Source organism: Centruroides sculpturatus, unplaced genomic scaffold (genome assembly GCF_000671375.1).
Source record: "Centruroides sculpturatus isolate CEXI.00-Female unplaced genomic scaffold, Cexi_2.0 scaffold1351, whole genome shotgun sequence".
In the NCBI taxonomy this organism is placed as follows: Eukaryota; Metazoa; Arthropoda; class Arachnida; order Scorpiones; family Buthidae; genus Centruroides; species Centruroides sculpturatus.
Window position 1 is genome coordinate 54,868 of NW_019386172.1, and position 21,387 is coordinate 76,254.

General features: G+C 28.4%; 2 protein-coding genes across 2 annotated transcripts in view; both read right to left on the bottom strand.

Annotated features, from left to right (window-relative positions):
- The window catches only part of LOC111613905 (DNA polymerase zeta catalytic subunit-like), a 75,067-nt gene that overhangs the window by 34,611 nt on the left and 19,069 nt on the right, over nt 1-21,387 (bottom strand). The window contains exon 2 of the mRNA XM_023355257.1: nt 138-306. Coding sequence (XP_023211025.1) covers nt 138-276 — 139 coding nt within the window. The 5' untranslated portion in view covers nt 277-306. The remainder of the gene's footprint in view (nt 1-137; nt 307-21,387) is intronic.
- On the bottom strand, nt 11,404-12,668 carry LOC111613911. Its single transcript, XM_023355260.1, has 2 exons — nt 12,363-12,668; nt 11,404-12,198 (listed from the first exon to the last, which is right to left on the bottom strand). Exons 1-2 carry the CDS (start codon nt 12,666-12,668, stop codon nt 11,404-11,406), a joined length of 1,101 nt encoding a protein of 366 aa, XP_023211028.1.

The window sequence follows — 21,387 nt, forward strand, 5'->3', positions numbered from 1 at the left end:
TTTTTTTTTTTTTTTAGATTATTTGCAAGATATTTTGTAATTATAATTCATAATAATAAAAGATGATGCTGTCATTTGGCTTTTGTAAGTATATGTCAAGTCACTTTTGTGTAATTAAATATTGAACATGCAAATACCTTTAGGTGTTGTGCCAAAAATTCTTATCACAGGAACATGTTTTATTTCACATCCTCGAAAATCAGAATAAGAAACATCAAGGCCTTCCAAGGGAGTTGACAGATAATGATCGACCGTAACAATTCGAAGCGAAAACATAATAGATTTTTTGTAATCTTTCTCTGCAATCTGTAAAATGATATACAATTTAAACAATTTATATATAAAATACATATATTATAAACATTTTATATTTATATGATAAAAATTATATCTAAAATAATAAGAGTATCAAATTATAGTAGTAACAATTATATTTTATGCTTAAAAGCCAGAAAATTTTAATAATTATTTTTAGTTAATATTTCTTCTTCATGCAATCCTTAATAAAAATAAAATATTAAGTAGAAGCTTAAATCACTGGTTTAATTCAAAGTTTGTTATAATTACTGTAGTTGTCTACTAGTTTAATATTGAAATGCTCCAGTGATTTAAACTCAGTTTGGAAATAAAATCCTTGCCTAGCTTTGTGTTAAAATATAAAGGTTTCGATAAAAACATATAAGTATAAAATACCCGACCACGCAATGTTTAAAAAATATTTTAAATGTATGTTCTATTTGATGAACAATTCATATTTTATAATTTATGATATCATGATTCTGAAATAAAATTATACTGATATAATAACTAAAAACATATTTAAAATTTTAAAATGTTCTTTTGCTTAATAGCTTTCATTTCATGTTAGTACACTTTCTTTATAGAGTAGACTTGCGATTATCCCGCTTAATTTGATACAGCCAAGTCTGATAACATGGAGATTAAAGATAAAGCACTGACTGTGCAGTCAAGAATGTTAATGCATCCCGTATGTGGTTTATTTTTCAGTTGTAATTTTTATGTAGACACAATAATGTTTCGATACAAAATTTTGGGCAAAAGGGCAGTAAGATGTCTGCAATTACCACGATGCATTATTCGTGGAATAACCGTATGTTTTATGAAAACATTTGCAATTGTATTTTTACACATTATTATTTAATAATGCTGTACTGTAATAAAAAGTATAAAATAATTATAAAAATTTTTTTTGTTTATTTATAACTTGTACTTTCTATTCATATAGAAAAACTTTAAACACGGCCATCAAGCTGGATAATCACAAATCTACTGTATTACAAAACAATCTCATTTAATCAAATTCCTTAGAAACTTAATTACAATGGTTAGTTTGATTTTACATTAACTTAAAAAAGCAAATAATACACTTTTAACAACAATAACAAGTTTGGAAACACGATGTTTTCGATCCGATGAACAGAACATCTTCAGCTGTAAAGCTTTATGCACAAAGATGGCCCATCAAAAATAATTGCTTTATCAAACTGAATGTATAACAAGCCTTTTGATGAAATTTAAAATAAACTTTATTTTATTGCATCTTTATATGATTTTTTTTTAATATAAAAACAAAACTGACTTTCTGAAGTCCTCTGTATCTGGACATGAATCAAATAATTCTGCCAACTTCTCTATCCGAGTCTGCAGGTTTGATTTTCCTTTCAGAATTATTTATGAGAAGAAAAGGTAAGTCATAGAACAGACTGAAATGTATTTCAAAATAAATACAGTTTGTAGCAGACTATTTAATGTAAATAGAATTAGAACAGCAGCTGATGGAACAATAACAGAATGCCCAATGTCATAATGATTCATTTGTTTAAACATTATTCCTAATTTTTCTGTTAAGCTGGTTTCTAAAGCCTATAATATATAATATATAAAATGTTAATTGTTTTTAAGGAAATTCTCCCAACAATAAAATTAAAGCAATAAGTTTAAATTAGTAGTAAAATAAAAAACATATATATAAAATTATAAATACACACAGTAATTTTCCAGGAGACAGTTCTGTACAGGCAATTTTTATGACTGTAATAAGTAAATTCTTCTAAACATTACATAAAGAGTATCAGACATAACTCTTTGTGCTTAAATATACAAATAGTTATGTCATCTAATTTGTTTTTTAAAATATAAAATATCTAGTTAAAGGCAAACGACTGCTGGATTAGATCAGACTATATATTACTGCTACTATTAATAATTAAACGCTCAGTAATTTTACTTAGAAATAGGTATTTGACACCATCTCTTGTTAAATCTAATCTGGCAATCATTGGCTTTAATATAACTATTGGGTTTACAGATATTTATATTTATACTCAGTTAAAAATTTAGAAACTACAGAATCACTATAATTTTGGGTGAAAACTAAACTGAAGAACTGAACATATGTATGTAAATACATTTCAAGCAAGTATTTTGTATTTGAAAACTGACATTTATAGATATTATATCAGAACCGAATCAAACAAAAATAAAAAGACAATTTGAAAATGAAAGATATTTAAGTCAACAAATATTGAATCTTTAAACTGAAAAATCATATTAGAAGAAACAAAATTCAACATTAATTAAAACGATATTCAATTTTAATTCAATGGTTAAACTGCTAGTTTTAGACAGCCTCAGCATTTGACTCCAAGACCAAATTTTGTTAGACTTTAAGGGTCTCAGAGATACAGTTATGAAGATATGTAAAAAGAAATATATAGTTAAGAAATCATAAAGTGTACTTAGACAAATCTTGTATAAATCTTGTATAAATCTTAGACAAATCTTGTAGACAAATCAGGGCTTCTTAAAATTTTTTTATTTACGACCCCATTTATGATTGTGATTTTTTTTGCGACCCAAAAATATATAAGATATACAGTATACAAATTTGCAAAAACAATAATGGTATACTACCACAGCTCACTCTTGTGTTACAATGGAACAGAGACAACTAAATACACTGAAAAGTGACAATACTACACTAGTTCACACTACAATCAGTGTTGCTGAATAGTTGTCTCACTGCACCAGAAGTGACACAAAGTGCAACTCACGAAACCTATGACACAAAGAGCGCCATTTTCAAACTCTCAAAAATTATTTTCAATATTTTGCATTAAAATCTCGCAACCCCAAATGGGTTCGCAACCCATAGTTTAAGAATCCCTGTTGTATAGTATAGTCTACTACTCACATAAGCTATATCTACAGGCTGACCATAATTTCTTGATGTCAAAACAGACTTATAATATTAAAATTTCAAGAAATATAAATGAGTGTCATTAACAATTTGTTAGTCCATTTTTAGTGATATTGATTTGGTGGCATAAGAAAGTGCATATAAATTTTCTCTAAAGGATTTTTTTGAAAATCTAGTAATGAGAAAACGTTATTTTTATTACAGTATGATATCAAATTTAATAGTTAGTTTAATGTAGAAGGTTTTCCAGAGTCAAAACAAGCATATTTTTCTAATGAACTAATTTTATTTAATAAATTATGGTCGCTTGCAATTTTATCGTAAAATTTATCAAATCATAAATTAACAATTTTGCTTTATCATTAACATTGCTTTTGTGGCTTCAATATTTAATCTTAATTTTAAGAATAGTTAAAACTAATTTGAAACAGCTGCATTGTTATTTGTGACTCAGCTGCTTTGTTGAAAATGACTAAATCATGAATAATAATGTACAATGATTATAAACCAATTTTGACTATACTTAAAATGATTTTAGTTAAAGGAGTTTTGGACAACTTTGTATATAGTTGGTTTATCATTAAAAGTCATTCATTAAATATAATAGTTAATTTTTTATATAGTAAAAGTCTTCTAATCTTTACCCAATGATATATTTGAGGCTCACTGAGACTCTGTTCTGTTGAATGGAAATGTTTATATCACCAGTATGACCTTGGAAAAAGAAAAACTCGAGAGTCCAAATTTAGTAAAAAAAATAAGTAAATAAATTATAAATAAGAGTCAAAGATATAAATGCAATAAAATACATATAGAATAATGATGTTTTTATACAATAATGTATGTTAGTTTGAAGTATCCTTAAAGTATTAAGAGCAAATGAAGAGAGGCGTAACAATGAATAGGAAAAAGAGCACACTATTTATATTGCATTAAATTGCAATGGGGTGTTTGTGTGTATATATATGTGTGTGTGTGTGTGTATAGTATATATATATAATTATAATATAACCAATTCAAGAATTAATTTAAATATCAAATGAACAAAATAAGCAATTACCATTAAACCAGCAATTAATTGTCGTTTAAACATTTTCTCCCGTTCTAAACAGTCATCGTCAGGTTCTGAAGGAATGTTTGTAAAAGAACATAAATTCCAAAATTTAAAAACTTACACATCATAAAGATATGCGCATGCTTAATGACACGTTTAAAAAATTAGTCTTCCAGCTAGATTCCAGTTTTAAAATATTAATTTTATAAAAATGTATAGAAAAAGAAACTTGGCAAGGATCTATTTTATGTCAAAGCACGCAAAGTCAACCTGGACATCTAACGATGTCCAGGTTGACTTTGACAATGCCTGGCTACTGTAACGGTGCAAAGACCTGGCCAACCTCAAATATCTCGAACAACTGGATATATTTAAAGCATTTAAGAGGGGAACAGCAATTAATTTTAAGGACATGGACTCATTAGAAGCTGCCTGGTGGGCGTGCTTTGACATATGATAGATCTTCATCAAGTTTGTTTTTATATATTTTTATAAACTTAATATTTTAAAACTGGAATTCAGCTGGAAGACTAATTTTTTAAATGCATCATTGAGCATGCACATATCTTCACGATGTGCAACTTTTAAAATTTTGGCTTTTACATTCTTTTACAAACATTCCATCAAAACCTGACAATGACCATTTAAAACGAAAGAAAACATTTGTTTAAATAACAATTAATTGCTGGTTTAATGGTAATTGCTTATTTTTATTTAATTATATACCAGTAGAATCATGGTGATTGTATTAAATGAACAACCAGATTCCTAGCCAGAAGTGAAAAATAGAGAGAGATCAGGGTAGCATAAGTGGCAATGTCTACAAGGTAAAAAGTTGAAGGTTTGAATTCTATGCTAACCTTTTCCTCTGGAATATTCTAAAATTTAAGTTATTTACTTCTAATTATTAAATTTAACAAGAGATGTAACCTAAACACCCACCTGATGCCAAATTAATTGGCAATTATTTACCCTGAACAGCCCAAAAAATAATTCTGGCTGTTTGTTTGATGTTTAACATGTAACAAAGAATAACTTTTGTGCCATTTAGAGTGCAAAGGTAGCAAAAATAAAGAGGTCCAATAACATAACAGTTTTGATAATCTGGCACAATATCCATTTCTGTATATGCTGCATTAGAGAACTTCTATTTACATAATACAGAACTGCATATTCAAAGCCACATTTAATATAATAAACTTTGATAAACCACATTTAACTGTGGTTTATCAAAGTTTATTATATATAAATTATTTTTTTGATTCACTAACACAAAGCGTGTTTCTATTTCAACACTTGGCAATATTCCATTTTTATTCAGTTGATACGGTTATGAGTACAATAACACGTTATGGCCACTGCTCCTCCTCAGTCAACATAAACACTTTTTCAGCACAGAAAGCATATACATTCATAGGGCTGTCGTACTATTATATATCCGGTTTTTATCTTTAGTGTTCCTTAAAATTTTTGGATGTTCTTTTTACAATGATGTGTTAAAGTAAAACAGGTTTTACAAGCGGTAATTTTACTCGCTCCTGGGAAATGATTTCTTTAAAAGATATTTCAATTGTTTAAGGTTAAAATTCTTTTAAAAGAGTTTTTGTATTTCCATTTTGATTTTGTATTAAAAAGAAAATTTTTAGGTTAATAGACTTTCAAGTCTTTTACACACTTTGTGTTAGTGAATCAAAGGAATAAGACAACATGGTTTCAGAAGATTTAAAAGATTTAAATATATAAATTAATTGACTTTCAGAAAATTTTCCTGGATATTATACATAATAAAATCTCTAAATATCAAATTTGAAAGACCAAAAAGTGACTAGTTTTGTGGAAAACTCACTAGATCTGGTGGGTTTTCCACTAAACTGGCAGCCTGCTTGTGAAAAAAGAGCATGATGCCTGGTAAAACAACATTAACCAGATGTTTTTCAGGCGTTGTACCAAGAAGATATGAGAACTTAATAGATTGGTTGGCACCTGTAGATTCTGATTAGTTCAAACTAAGAGGGGACAATGCTGAGTTATAAGAAATTTTTTTCAACCTTAGAAGGAGAAAATATATTATATAAGGTGTTTGCCAGGACCAACAATCTAGTTCAACTTAAGAAAGGATTTGATATAAGAGGTTTTACTGTATTATCTACATAGTTAACAGTTAAATTATTTACTCATTTAAAAAGTTCAAATATACCAATTCTTTTTTTCATTATGAACTTATTCATAATATTACTAGAATAAATTCATCTAGAAGTAGTTAGATATGCTGCCATTTCATATTAATTTTAATAGTTATAATAAATTAATATTAATTTAGAATTTTCTGAAAAAAAAGAAGTGGCCCAAATAGGACTCAAACCCACAACTGCTGCTTGTCGTGCAGATGTGATGCCAGTTACACTACCCAGATCTCTGTCTGATCTTAATTAGTTTCTAATCATTAACTTATCCCAATAATTTGGCAAATTACTTGGTTTAACTAATAAGTCAAGTTTAGAGATGATGTTGATAGTATAAATTGCTCAAACCTCTATAAATCTAATCCATTCATTCTGTTCTTAACTTGATAAAATTAGTTTATCTTATTCTATATCTGATACCGAGAAAGGATCATTAAAATCATTTTATTGTCTATGTAAGTCTAATTTAAATAAATTTTTATTTCAAACTACTATAATAAATTTTACAAATCCCAAATATCAAATTGACCCTAAATCTATTGATTTCCATAAAACAATACATAGCCAACATTTAATGAACCATTCAATATACAAGGTGGCCAGGTGATTTAATCAATGCACAGTGGGTATAATTTAAAGAACACTAATGTTTTCAACCAGATTAGTGGACCATCTTCAGACAGTTGAAAGTGAAATTTTATGGCAGTTCAGAAGTCAGTTAACTGATACATTTTAAAAATGGTGAAAACTACTGTACCAGTAGTTTGGAATAGCTACATGCTATTACTTGTTATTCAAACTTGTTACTAAAAGTCCCAAAGCCCGATGTATAGATAAATAATCAAACGATAGCCTTAAATAATTGGGCTATAAATCTGTACATATCATATTTATAGATCAATTATTTAAGATGATCGTTTAGTTATACAAACTCATTACTTGTGAAAATGACTAAATCACAAGTAATAAAATGGAGATATTCCAAACCAGTTTTAATAGTTAATTGATATTTTGAGCTACTCTGTATCTTATTTATTACAGCTAATGAAACAAATTAATTCAACTTAACCTTAACCTTTAATCTTAAATGACACTATGGCCATTAGCCTTTCCAAGTGTCAAGCTAAATATATATTATAAAATTTAATCAATTATTAAGTTAAACTTATAAGCTTCAATATTGAGTTTAAAGACTTTATTGACCATATTTTTATTAATGATTTGCCCTATTACATATTTAACAATAACTAACTCAGAGAGAAATACGTATATCATGAGTATATAGTATTAATATGTTATATCTAGACTGTTTTTATACACATTAATTAATATTAATAATTTATTTCACATCTTGATAAAGTATAAAAAAGTTCAATACGTTAATTATAAATTTCTTTTCAAGGTTTAAGCAAAAAGTTCAGCTTTCTAAGGACAACTATCCTACTCTTGGTCTTGATGGTTTATCAGATAAACTATTTTGAATGGGTATAATTCATTTCTAAGCATTATCATACCTGTCTGCTCTAATTTAAACACAATCTATGAATAAGCTGTATTACCTTTGATTACACGACAGATATGATTTGCTGCAAATGCCCATTAATATGCACAAAAACGAATTGTCCTCTATTTGCTATATAATTGCATACCTGTTCTTAACATGCCGTACACGTGCATTCTAGCAGTATGTCACCTGCCGACATTATAATGAAAATTCGTGTGAATATTAGAAGATATGCCAGCCTGTAATATTTATGATCCACCTCCATATCAATTTTGTATCAAAACATCTTTTTGATCTAATTTGCACTATAGGATACTGACCGTGCATCATCATTAAGCATATTCACGATTCATTCATAAGAAATAGTGTCCAATTTTATAAAATTTATTACTTATCTGTATTGTCCGCATCTCTATGGTTGATGCACTTGAATTTTTCCATTTATCTGCCTAATGCATGGTGGTCCATTTATGAAATTTAATTATTTTGTCATTTTATTAACAGATAATTATTCATTTATTTTTTATTTTATTCATTTTGCATGTACTTGTTACTTATATTATTTTAACATAATAGAGAGGTTGAAGCACACGTTTTAAACGTGTAAACGTGTACGTGTGACGTTCGGCACCGCTTTCCCGTAAGCCTAAAAGTTTGATGATGGTGTTTGGAATGTCGAGCGTGATTCCACCGACTATCCAAACATCATTGTCAAACTTTTAGGCTTACGGGAAAGCGGCACCGAACGTCACACGTACACGTTTACACGTTTAAAACGTGTGCCTCAACCTCTCTAATGTCCTTGAATTCAAATTCTTATTCTTTTAAATTTGTATTTACATTCTTTTATTTTTCTGTTCCATCATAAATGTAACCGAGAAAGATAGGTGAAACTGATTAAAAACGTTCTTATTTTTATTAAAATAGCTGCTGGATTTATAAAAGCATAAATTTTTATGAATTATTTCCTCTGGTTATTTTCAAATTTCATGGAAATAAAATTAAGAAAACAAAATGTTTCTGAATAAAAAACAATTTGGTTTCCTGAACTAAGCAGTGAAATTATCATCATCATCCAGTGATCATCATCTGAATAATAATACTGTATAGTGTATACGGAATTATGTCCTATTTGTAATTTTTCGAATGAACAAATTTTATTTCCTTGCATCTGGCAGCACTGCCTTGCAATTGTTGCAAACATTCACACTGATTCTGGCATTTGGGTTATGACCTTCGCTATTCACAAAAACATCATATGGACTATTCTATTTTGTAGACATACCATACTCTCTACTAGTAAATAATTACAGTTTGTCCATTTTTTTTATAATAGTTTTAATTTATATAAATTTAAATTATTATTATTATTATTATTATTTTTTTTTTTGTATCTGCCCTATAAGACAACCACAGATTTTGGGGGTCTTTTTGTATGTTCAACTATCGTCTTATCTGCGGAAATATATGATAATTTGATTGTCATTATTATGAAAAAAGACTGCAAAATTGCAATTTAGAATTCAATTGACGGTGATTTGTTTACATTTAATGTAAACAAACCACGTAATCATTAGTTGCCAAGCAACAATAAAATATAGTCAGCAAGCACATTGGATAATCCTTTAATACAAACACCATTCTACTACAACTCACATACTATTGTTAATTTTTGTAATTCTAACATAAGTTAAATTCAAGTATTTTTATTGATTTTAACATCATCACTTTCAAAAATACATTTGAAATTTCATATATTCAATGAAACTTCCAATCTGCTTTTAACTTTAAGATCACAGAGCTGTTATAAATTGAGTTCTAAACTACAGTGGACCAAAACTCAGTTACCCGAAGCCATTTTATAAATAGCCGAGACTAATTCAGAGCAGTTAAGTGTTAATATTCATGAATTAACTGCTTCTAATGAAGTAGATCACAAACATTAACATGATGATTTCCCAAAAATTATGGTACTCTTCATCTTAAAATACATCTTGGTTAACTGGCTTTTGGGCCACCCTTATAAAATATATCTTTTAATGTTAAATTTGTGATTCAAATAAACTCAAAACATTGTTAGCTCATGTTCAATATCTTATATTTTAAACAAGTCAAATTTTAAAGAATTTTTTTTAATATAGGAATAAACAAATTAGGTTATCAAAATGATAATATTTCACATTAAATCATACATGTTATTCACCTACATTTCTTTATAGATAAGATCAGAATTTAAAATAAAGTACAGATAAATTTTGTTAAGAAATACGACACGATTTAAGGTCATTACAGAATCTTGGCAAGTGAATAGTCCTGTTCTCCTGTTTTATGTTATTAAAATTTTTTCTTATATATTCAGAATTTACATTATTGTGTATAATAAAGACATTAAAATTTAAAAAATAAATCAAAAGAAGAAGATTTTGCTTGAAACAATATGAAGAAACCAGTTTCAATTCTCATTTATTACATTGAGAAATATGAAAGATCATATCTTTTTATCATATTTTTCAACCAATTCAAAATGTTACATTGAATACATAAAAATCACGAAGTATTCTCATGTATCCCAAGACAGATTAGAATTTTCTTAACTGGGAACTCAATCAAATTTAAATATACAATATTGTAACTTACTAGAGTCGATTTGTATTCAATACCTCTTTAGTTCCGTGTATGTCGGTACTCATAACAAACTAGTTTATCATAAATATAGATAACAGTTATAACAAACACACAAATTATATCAAATCTTAATATCTGAATAATATAACAATTTATTATGTTAACAAAAAAAATTGTAGTTTTATTTCATCTGATTATTAAAGAAAAGACAACAAAAAATTACTTATCATAAGTTCTGTTCTTCAATAACAAAGAAAAAAAAAACAAAGCATTAAAAAGCAACTTGTCTCAGAATCACTGGGAAGGATAATAAACACATGAGAACCTTATTATATCCCAGTAACGACAAAAATTAAATAAAACTAACATTTTCAACCATATTCATGGTCTTCCTCAGGCTTTTGACCAGTACAATTCGAATATGGAATGCATCAAACAATATGTTTAAATTATATTAAAATTCCAAAAAATTTAAAACAATTTTTGTAAGTTTAAGATAATTTAAACATATTGTTTGATGCATTCCATATTCGAATTGTACTGGTCAAAAGCCTGAGGAAGACCATGAATATGGTTGAAAATGTTAGTTTTATTTAATTTTTGTCGTTACTGGGATATAATAAGGTTCTCATGTGTTTATTATCCTTCCCAGTGATTCTGAGACAAGTTGCTTTTTAATGCTTTGTTTTTTTTTTCTTTGTTATTGAAGAACAGAACTTATGATAAGTAATTTTTTGTTGTCTTTTCTTTAATAATCAGATGAAATAAAACTACAATTTTTTTTGTTAACATAATAAATTGTTATATTATTCAGATATTAAGATTTGATATAATTTGTGTGTTTGTTATAACTGTTATCTATATTTANCGACAGGACTGACTCATGATTATTGATATTAAATACTCTTTTGACTAAACCTAGTCTTTGGATTGTAGGTAGCCCTATAATGGTCTGACTATCAGTATTAGTAATTACAAAATGAATACTAGCTGACAAATTATCATTGATTACACCATTGACTAACACCACTCCCAAAACTGGTATATCATTTCCTGAGAATGACGTAAGCCTTACAGCCGTAGGTTGTATTTTTCTAGCAATTTTTAAACTTTTATAATTTCTTATTGACATTACATTAGCCTGAGCACCCGTATCCAAATTACATTCTAACACTTTGTTATTAATCTTAAGTTTTAGGATCCACGGCTCACTTAACCAATTGTTATTACTATTAATAGATCTAATGACAAAGAGATCCGACTTATTACTATCATGGTCGTGATCATCACTAACATTAACATATTTTACTTGTCTAGTACGACAACATTTCACATAATGACCTACTTTGTTACAAAGCTTGCAGACAGCATTAATAGCCGGACATTTATTTCGGTGTACTTTTCCACAACGCGTACATAATAATTGATTGTCCTGACCTGTTTGACGAAACCTTGAGAACTTTGATGATAACGACTCTCGATGACCACTTAAGACTGTCCTTTTTCCGCTACTTGTTGCTTTATTTTGTAGATTTCCACGACGAGTGCCATTGTAATTGAACTTTTCGACTTTAAGTATCTGTGCATCACTGTTCTTTTCAATCTGCTCCGCCTGACGATGAGTAATTTCGATGCTTTTGGTTATGCTGATGGCCTTCCGTTAAGATTAAGCCTTCTTCCTGAAGTAGCCTAGCTCTGATGACTTTATTATTTGACGACAAACCTACAATAAACATGTCTCGGACCAAACTCTCTCGGAGATTATCGAACTCGCACGTTAGGCTTAGGTTCTTTAAGAGAAAAACCAGACGAAGTCAATCGAAGACTTCGTCTTCGATTGACTTCGTCTGGTTTTTCTCCAGTCCAGACTTCGTCTCCAGTCCAGTCCAACCTTCGTCTGGTTTTTCTCCTTCGTCCAGACGAGTCAATCGAAGACGAAGTCTTCGATTGACTCGTCTGGTTTTTGTCTTCTGGTTTTTGTCTTCTAATCAAAAAATTATATCTCTCAATCGTGAGATTAGTTTTAGGTTTGCAATGAGACTCAAATTTTTTTACTACATCCAAATATTGACAATTGTCCATATCCAAGTTAAAGGAATTGAAAACCTGTAACGCGTCTTCTCCCACAAAATGTAAAAATATGGCGACTTTACGGGAATCAGTTTCATTTTCTAAATTACTAGCGCGCAAAAATATTTTAAATTTCTGATACCAGATTGACCAAATAATAATTTAAGTTTTGTCAGTCTTGTGCCATTATACAACATATAATATAACATGGTGTCAGAATTATAGTCGTCGTCGTCGTCGTCATTTTCCTACTAGCAGCAGCTCGAAATAATGAGTTCACCGGTCAGTAACGCAGGTCAGCCATCTTTAACTTTATCCCACTTCTGACACCATGTTATATTATATGTTGTATAATGCACAAGACTGACAAAACTTAAATTATTATTTATTACTACTAAAGAGGAGACACTCGTTATGGACTGTATGACAGACGACAGACGACTTTCGTTTTTTTTGTTGGCCGCTATGTGTCGCCACCAGTACATATCGTAACAACTACAACTGAATTTTCACATATATGTTGACAATATTTTATTAAGGATGTCCACTGATGTCTACACTGGAAGGGAGGGATTTCAGACAGGTCAGACAAGAAGGGCAGGGTTACTGAAACTTGGACAAACTGGGATGAGAGAGAGAAAGAGGAAGTAAAACTTTCAAGAAAAATGCAGACATAATTTATGGCCCCTTATATGAAAATATTTGAACAAATTAATGACAGTATTTTTATATTTATTGTCTTATATAGTCAAAAATGATAAAAGCAGTTTATCATTTTATCACCGGTACCCTTAGGGGATTCAAAAGCAATAAATACTCACTCGATACGAAAAATTATGCAACTAATAATGGAAACACTGTCTTCTGACATCATGTTTAATTTCATAAAACTTTTTTTTTTTTATAAAATTATTAAAGTGCACTAGTACTTTTGGCACTGTATCAATGTCATCTTAATGAGAATAAGCTTGTATATGGAAGTTAAAAATTACACCTTTGTCAATCCAGCAAAAATTTAATATAATGAAAACGTTTTCAATTGTTTTAAATGATCTTCATCAGTTATAGAAAAACAGAACATTTAAATAGAACAGAAAATGATTATGGAATAAATATAAAAATAAATGAAAGATGTCCTTGTGGATTAAATATGGATAAATAAAATATCATAAATAAGGAAAAAGTACAATATATAATATCACCTTAGTATTATTAATTATTGTAAAATCATCTCCAAGTGGTAGATAATGCATCCACATCTCTGTGGTTTATACAATTAGTTCTCAAGTACACCTCGTGTATTTCCAATTTCTCAAGCTGTTTCATTGTGTGTCTATTTGTCGTTGTTTTGATAATAGCTGCCTGATCCCATCAGACATTGACATCCTGTTGTCTTGCATATGTTGCTAGTGCTGTGCTGTCAAGATTCTTATTGATTGATATCTGTGTTCCTTGAGCCTTTGTTTTAAATTGCACATAGTTGCACCCACATAAACAAGTTTGGAATCAAACCTCTGGTGTGTGTGTGTATATATATAGTATCAGTATTAAATCATAAAATACTCATTTTCTCAGGAATATAATTAACAATTAGTTTACAGTTTAAAAAACTTTTTCCTCAAAATCCAATAAGAATTTTCATAGACTAATACTTATAAATACAAAATTAAGTTTAGAACCACGAAACAATTTGTTATTTAAATCCTCTATATAATTTATATACTAGAAAACCTAGAAATATCAAAACAGGAAAACAAGTATATTCATAAATTTCCTCAAAAGAAAAAGGAAAAAGGATAAATGCATCTTTAACTTAAATATCATAATTATGCATTATAAATTTTAATGAAGTGTTATGTAGTTTAAGTATGTGACTAGAATATTTTTTTGCTGGCAAATTGATTAAATCTGCATCAAAATCGTTACTAATTTATTCAAATTTTCCCAACCAAAGTGGGAATTTCTCATCCAATTATTTCTGTGAATGAGATGACATTACATAAAGTAGCACACCATTTACTTATTTATCTGGTCAGGTCATAAACAGGGAAGGCTGTATATCCTCTGCATGATTTTATAGAATGCTTTAAGGAACTTACCTTAAAACAATATTATATCATCATATTAATTTAACTTTTCTTATAATGAAAGAATTAGAAAAATCTGTTTACTGAAAGCTCATTTTCCTTGTAAGATGCACACCAGATATGAACTAATGCTCTAAATCAGCAGCACCCAAACTATGGCCTCTGGCCCAAATCCAACCAGCAAGCAGATATGACACGTCTCTTATAAATGACAAAAATATTTTATATATACTATAAGTAATGCGTAAATAAAATATGCGTAAATAAAATATTTCTGGCCTACCTACCTATCTACAACATGAGCACAATTTGGCCCACCAATCAAAAGCTTGGGCACCACTGCTCTTAAATTATTTGGTTACACTTAATTAATTTTTTTATCCCAATTTTTATTTTCTGTTTCTCTGTACTTTTACTTAATACTTATACTCAGAAAGTAAAAATAATGACTTTCTTCTGCAGCATTTATTTCAACTTTCTACCTTTAAGTTAATATATATTCATATTTTAAATTGATTATGTTTTGAGAATGTTCTTAGAATCTTTGTCATAGACCTGCTATTAATTATTTTCATGTAAGCAGTGTTCTTTCTCTCAGAAATTACTGCTGGTATGCTGTATGGTGACTCAATGTATAGAATTATTTTTACCGAGCAACTGTCAATACTTTGTACTGGTAATCGATACCTTTTATACTATCTGCCGATATGACACACAAGCACGTTTTGGCTGAAAAAAACAGCCCTGCATGTAAGATAAAATGATTTATTTTCATTGGGAAAAATAACTGAGTATAATTAAGAAATAAACAATATAATTATTATTAATTTATATAAATTTAAATAAACTAGAAAAAAAGGCTTCACATCCTTTCAATATTATATTTTTCTATCAATATAGCTACCATTTCGGCTATTAATGAGGAATTAATAGCAAAACTGAAAGCTATATTGATGGAAGAGAAAAATATAAACTAGCACATTCATAACCTGTTAGTATCAGTACATGTGTGTATATATATGAGTTTATTTATTTTATGCAATAACGCATTCAAATTTAATAAGTGTGAGTGAGAGTCCACATGTGCACTCACTCTCATACACCCATGCATATGTGCATGTGTAATCTCTATACTTTAAAGCTATAATAATATTTAATATATAAGACTTCTATATTTCTTTTTTTTTTTTTTTTTACCTTATTTTACATTTCTGAAATATCTTATTATGGATGCATTCACTGATTTGATTTTTCTATGATGATTTTTAAATGTCGTTAATAATTGAAATTATAATTATTTTTCTTCGGCAATATTTTGCATGATCATCTAACTTAAAATTCAATATTTGTGTAGACATTATAATATTTTTATTGCAGCAATAAAAATATTCCAAAGTAGCAATTATAATTTCTATTGAATAGTTTGCAATAAAGACAACCTAATTTCCAATATAGAAAATTATATTATTATGCAATTATATTTTACAAGGCTGTAAAATAGGAAATTTGAATAAGATATCTGAAGGTCGAATTGGTTTTGTAATATGAGATGTAAGCCCAGAAGGGCCATTTGCCAGATTTTAATTTTGTACACACTTTAATGTCAGTCAGCATGAATGAGGAGTGATAACAATTTGTCATGTCAAACTACTCATGAAAAATTGTAAGGATGTAGATACATAGATCGGAGTCAAAGCTGAACATATTTTGATAACAGAAGGAGAGTATATAGCTCAATTATACAGGAAGGTCCATAAATTATTCACTGAATTAAGAAATTCAATAAAAAAAAATTAGAAAGATATTGAGAAAATGTTTACAGCAATTTATCCCATACCACAAAGAATTTTTCTTTCTATGTGTAGCACCATTGAAAAATCACTTTCATCTAACATTAAAGCAAAAATGGATGACAGATCAAAGTGAACTCATTTTGTGACCACACACTACTGATATCATGCCTCTGGATTGCTTTTTCTGGGGTTACCTAAAGATCAGAGTGTATGCAACAAAAGTAAATAACCTGACGAAGTTGCAAGACTGGATTATCCCTAAGAAATTGCTATTGTAACTCTGCAAATGCTTATGAATATATGAAGAGAAATTGAGTACAGGCTGGATGTTATCCAAGCAATTAATGTTCTTATGTGGAAGTTATTGAACAATTGTTCTAAACCATTTGCAAAAAAAAAAAAAAAAAAAAATGTTGGAGGGTCAAATTTGACGCGATTCCAATACTTTTCCGTTTTACATACATAACAAGTTGGGAAATAAAAAGGAGTCAGAGTCGGCAGATTTTTTGACGACTCCAACTAAAACACCAAAACTCCACGATTCTGACTCCACAGCCCTGATTGATGCATCCCACCAAATTTAAACCAGCATTAAAAATGCTTACAATGACATTCTATGAGCATTCCAATTTGAAGACTCTGACCCTAAGATCCACCGAACAGATTGAAAATGTTAGTCCTTCCATTCATGATTAAGTATTTACTGGAGTTACTTATAGTTCTTTGATATATTTTGTTCTACGTGTATTACAACATTACTTAATTTACAATATATTGGATATTTTTAGATGCTGTATACATTAATCTTTCTTTAACGTTTATTTAAAATTATTTACATTCATTTTGACAAATATTTTGTATACATGTAAATAAATTTTCCTTTATTAATGATTAAAGAATTCATCTCACAGCATTTGTTTAGCCATTAATAAAACAGTACTCTTGTTCTAAGAATATAGAAACAACTACAAGCTGTTTGTGATTCTAAGAATGTATATTCCATTTATTATTGACGATAAATAGAACAAACGAAGCTACATGTGCAACAAATACAAATTGACCGATAGAAACTACTTTAAATATATTTATTTAAATTAATAAGTAAAAAAAAAAAACTGATGCAAGATTTTCTGAATGATAACCCTTTATTTTTAATTACTTATTGTTGTTTCTTGTATTGTTTATAGCAGCATACACACTGAATTTAAAGCTGCCGGTATTTATCATTCTTTGAGTTATTTAAATAAGATACAGAGCGAGATTGCAAAAATTTCAAATTTTGGAACAGTGTAGACAAGATGAATTTGTTTGAGTTTGCTAAAATTAAATTTCAATACATCATATTAATTACCGATTGCATAATTTTTGTCCAGATGGCAAACATGCCAAATCAGCCATAGAAGTCATACGTTTATCGACATAAAATGTTTTATTGTGTCTCATTGTCAGATCAGACTTTCAAGTCTTAATTTAACACGCTTTAGTGTAATGCTGTTGAGTACTGTGAATTACAAACAACCTGAAAGCACAACTGATATTTAAACTTAAAATCTTAGGAATATGCAATATTATGAAGTATAAAATGCACAAATATATTGGCATTTATAATAAACAGAATATTTGCAAAGATTGCAAGATAAAAAATGTACTCAATACAAATTGTGGCATACAAACAATGCAACTACACAAAGAATTTATGATTATTTAAGTGGAGTCAATAGATCAATGATGTAGATTTATCTTGTCTACATATGTAATACTTTTGTAATTTATATGAAAATACACAATTCAAGTTCAGAACAATTTTTTTGTACAGTACATGTAACATTTATAAAAATATGCCTCAAGGAATGGAAATAAAAGCTTGAAAGAAAAATGTTTGTCTTGTCCTTCAAGTGAAGGTTATTCTATTTGTAAGATATTTATAAAAAGTAATTTTCATCAGTTAACTGTAGTAAGATATATTTTGTGCATAAATTAAAATGTTATGTACGAGGATAAGATAAATTAAATGTGTTATTGTTGATATTTAGTGACAGATCAATGTCAAATGTATTATCTATTTTCTTTGTGCAGTTATGCTGTATACTATAGATTGTTTGAAGTCAAAAAATGGAAAAAAACTAATGCTATAAATCAGATTAAGATTCAGGTGAAAGTACAAATTAGACTTCCAAATAGACTCTCCTCAAAATCAGAAGTGCAACTGTCACTCGTCTCAAACAACAACAGGAAAATGCTATAAGTTTTTAAGAACTTAAATCACTTGTAAATTTTGTTCATGAGAGTTTACTTGCATACTAAGTGAACAAAAATAATTTTTTTTAACCCTTGACTGGAGGCATCAACCATGCAAACACTAACCATGGCGTGGGATGACAATGATCCTGTGCAAATAAAAATTTAATGTAAAATAATCAAAACTCCAAATATAATTCTAGCTTCATATTTTAGTAGTCATTTGTTGTTCTTATACTTAAATAAAATAAATTTAGATGGAGAATGTTATTACTTCTTTATTTACATTATTGTAATACTATGTCAACCAGATATGAAATTATAAATGTCAAACTTCAAACTGCAATAGATCTAGTCTCTTTAATCCTGCCAACATACTATTAATTATTTTGTTAGTAGGAAGTGACATCATTCAATACTGGAAAACAGGATTTCTTCTCACCTAGCTGTTGCTTGAAAATTTGGTCAGTACCACATCACCTCTCAAGTATGGAGCCAGTTTAGATGGTTTAAGCCACCATCTTGTGTTAAATTTAATGGGAGATGATGGCTCAGCTACTATTAAACAATCAGTACTAGATTGTTTATTAGCTTATAAATTAATTAGCCTTATTGTAGCCTGATATTATCAAACAATACAGCTGAATTCATAATATATAAACAGATCAGAAACTAAACGATTGAAGGATTTAAAATTGAGCTACTTTAATGCTACTATTAATAATTAAGTACTGAGTAATTTAATACTAGAGGTAGACATTTGGCACTATCTCTTATTACATTTAATAATTAAATTTAATAAATATTTATTAAATAATTCAGAATATTCCGGAAGAAAATAAAATCTGCCCAGAGTGGGACTCTAACCTGCAATTGCCACTTAATCATGTAGATACATTGCCAGTTACATTACCCAGACCTCTGTCTGATCCCTCATTTCCANAAATCATTTAAAATTAATAAATAGAATAAATTAAAAAAATGTAATAATACACTTTTATAACCATTTAAAAGTGTTTTTTTTTAACAAATAAACATTGCATCAACTTCATCATTGCCATTAAAAATACTTTATAAAGGAAAGAAAGCAATCAGAATAATAATAGATTTCATGAGTACTTTCAAAAGTATATAACATAATGTTTTGTTCTCTATGAACGATTCTGTCCGAAGAAGATAGTTATATACTGTTAAAAGTACTCACAAAATAAATTATTTTTACATAATGCTGAAAGACAGTGGTATACATTATCTTTTTGTATTAATATTTGGTATGTATAGCTATTTAAAACTTTTATTAATCCTTTACAGCTAAAGCTGATAAGATTGTATAAGAATGTTCATTAATTTTTAATTGTCAGTCAACATCCTTTAGAATCTACTAATTAAAAATTCAGACAAATATTAATATGACTGAACAAATTCTAAAAAATTATATCACATTCTAGTTCAATTTATTAAAGTTATTTCAGAAATTATAAACTAACAAACTAAGTTTTCCATAAGCTAGTTCATTAACAAAATTGAAAATGCTAATAATATACAAACTTTTATGCACTGATAAAGGTGTCTATTTATAAATAAATTATTTATAAATAAATAAAAATAAAAATTAGAAAAAGACTGTCACTTAAAGCATTATTAGAATAATAAAATCTTTGAATTTCTGTAATAACTGGTTGTAATTTTTTAAAATATACTATTTAAGTTTTAACTGATATTCAAATTTGCTCAATTTTCTGACCTGGTTTATCTAACAACCAAAATAATTTTTTTTTCATATTAATTCTCAACACTTATTCAATAATACTGTTTATATTAAAGAATGCATTTTATAGAAAATGAAATTTTGTAGCTTGAATAAATATACTGTAACTTATTAAAATTCTAATATTACCTTAACAGAAAGTATCAATTACTTATGATTAAATTTTAAAGTCATATCGCATGTAACTTTGAAGGTTCGTAATTTTTCTTTTCTTTTTACCGGTATTCAGTTCAATTTGTTTACTGCATAAAATCAAATGTGAATTAACTTCATTTAACTGAGATAGAAAATGTAAATTATAATTATATGATTTCAAAAACTTTATTTGCTAAATATTTTTCTTTCATTACATCCTGTAGGCACTATGAAATCCTTTTTTTGTGTTCATTACATTATGAATTTAGCCAGATTCATACTAGGATGACTACAAGGTGAGAAATGGGACTCTGTATATCTAGACACTGCACTCGGCAGAAAGAATAATTACTAAAAATCATCACAAAACACCTTTGGCTGTTGAGACACATTATTTTTCTCATACGCTAATGTAACCTAATGCACAGGCCATCCTCAGGTGACATATTTTTTTGATCATCAGTTACAAACTATATGCAGGATCTGATGTTCCAGTCAGATCCTGCACATTTGAAATATTTAGAAGTGCTTGAGATTTAAAAAGCTGTTAAAAAGCTGATGTTGTCTTGCATATGTTGCTAGTGCTGTGCTGTCAAGATTCTTATTGATTGATATCTGTGTTCCTTGAGCCTTTGTTTTAAATTGCACATAGTTGCACCCACATAAACAAGTTTGGAATCAAACCTCTGGTGTGTGTGTGTGTATATATA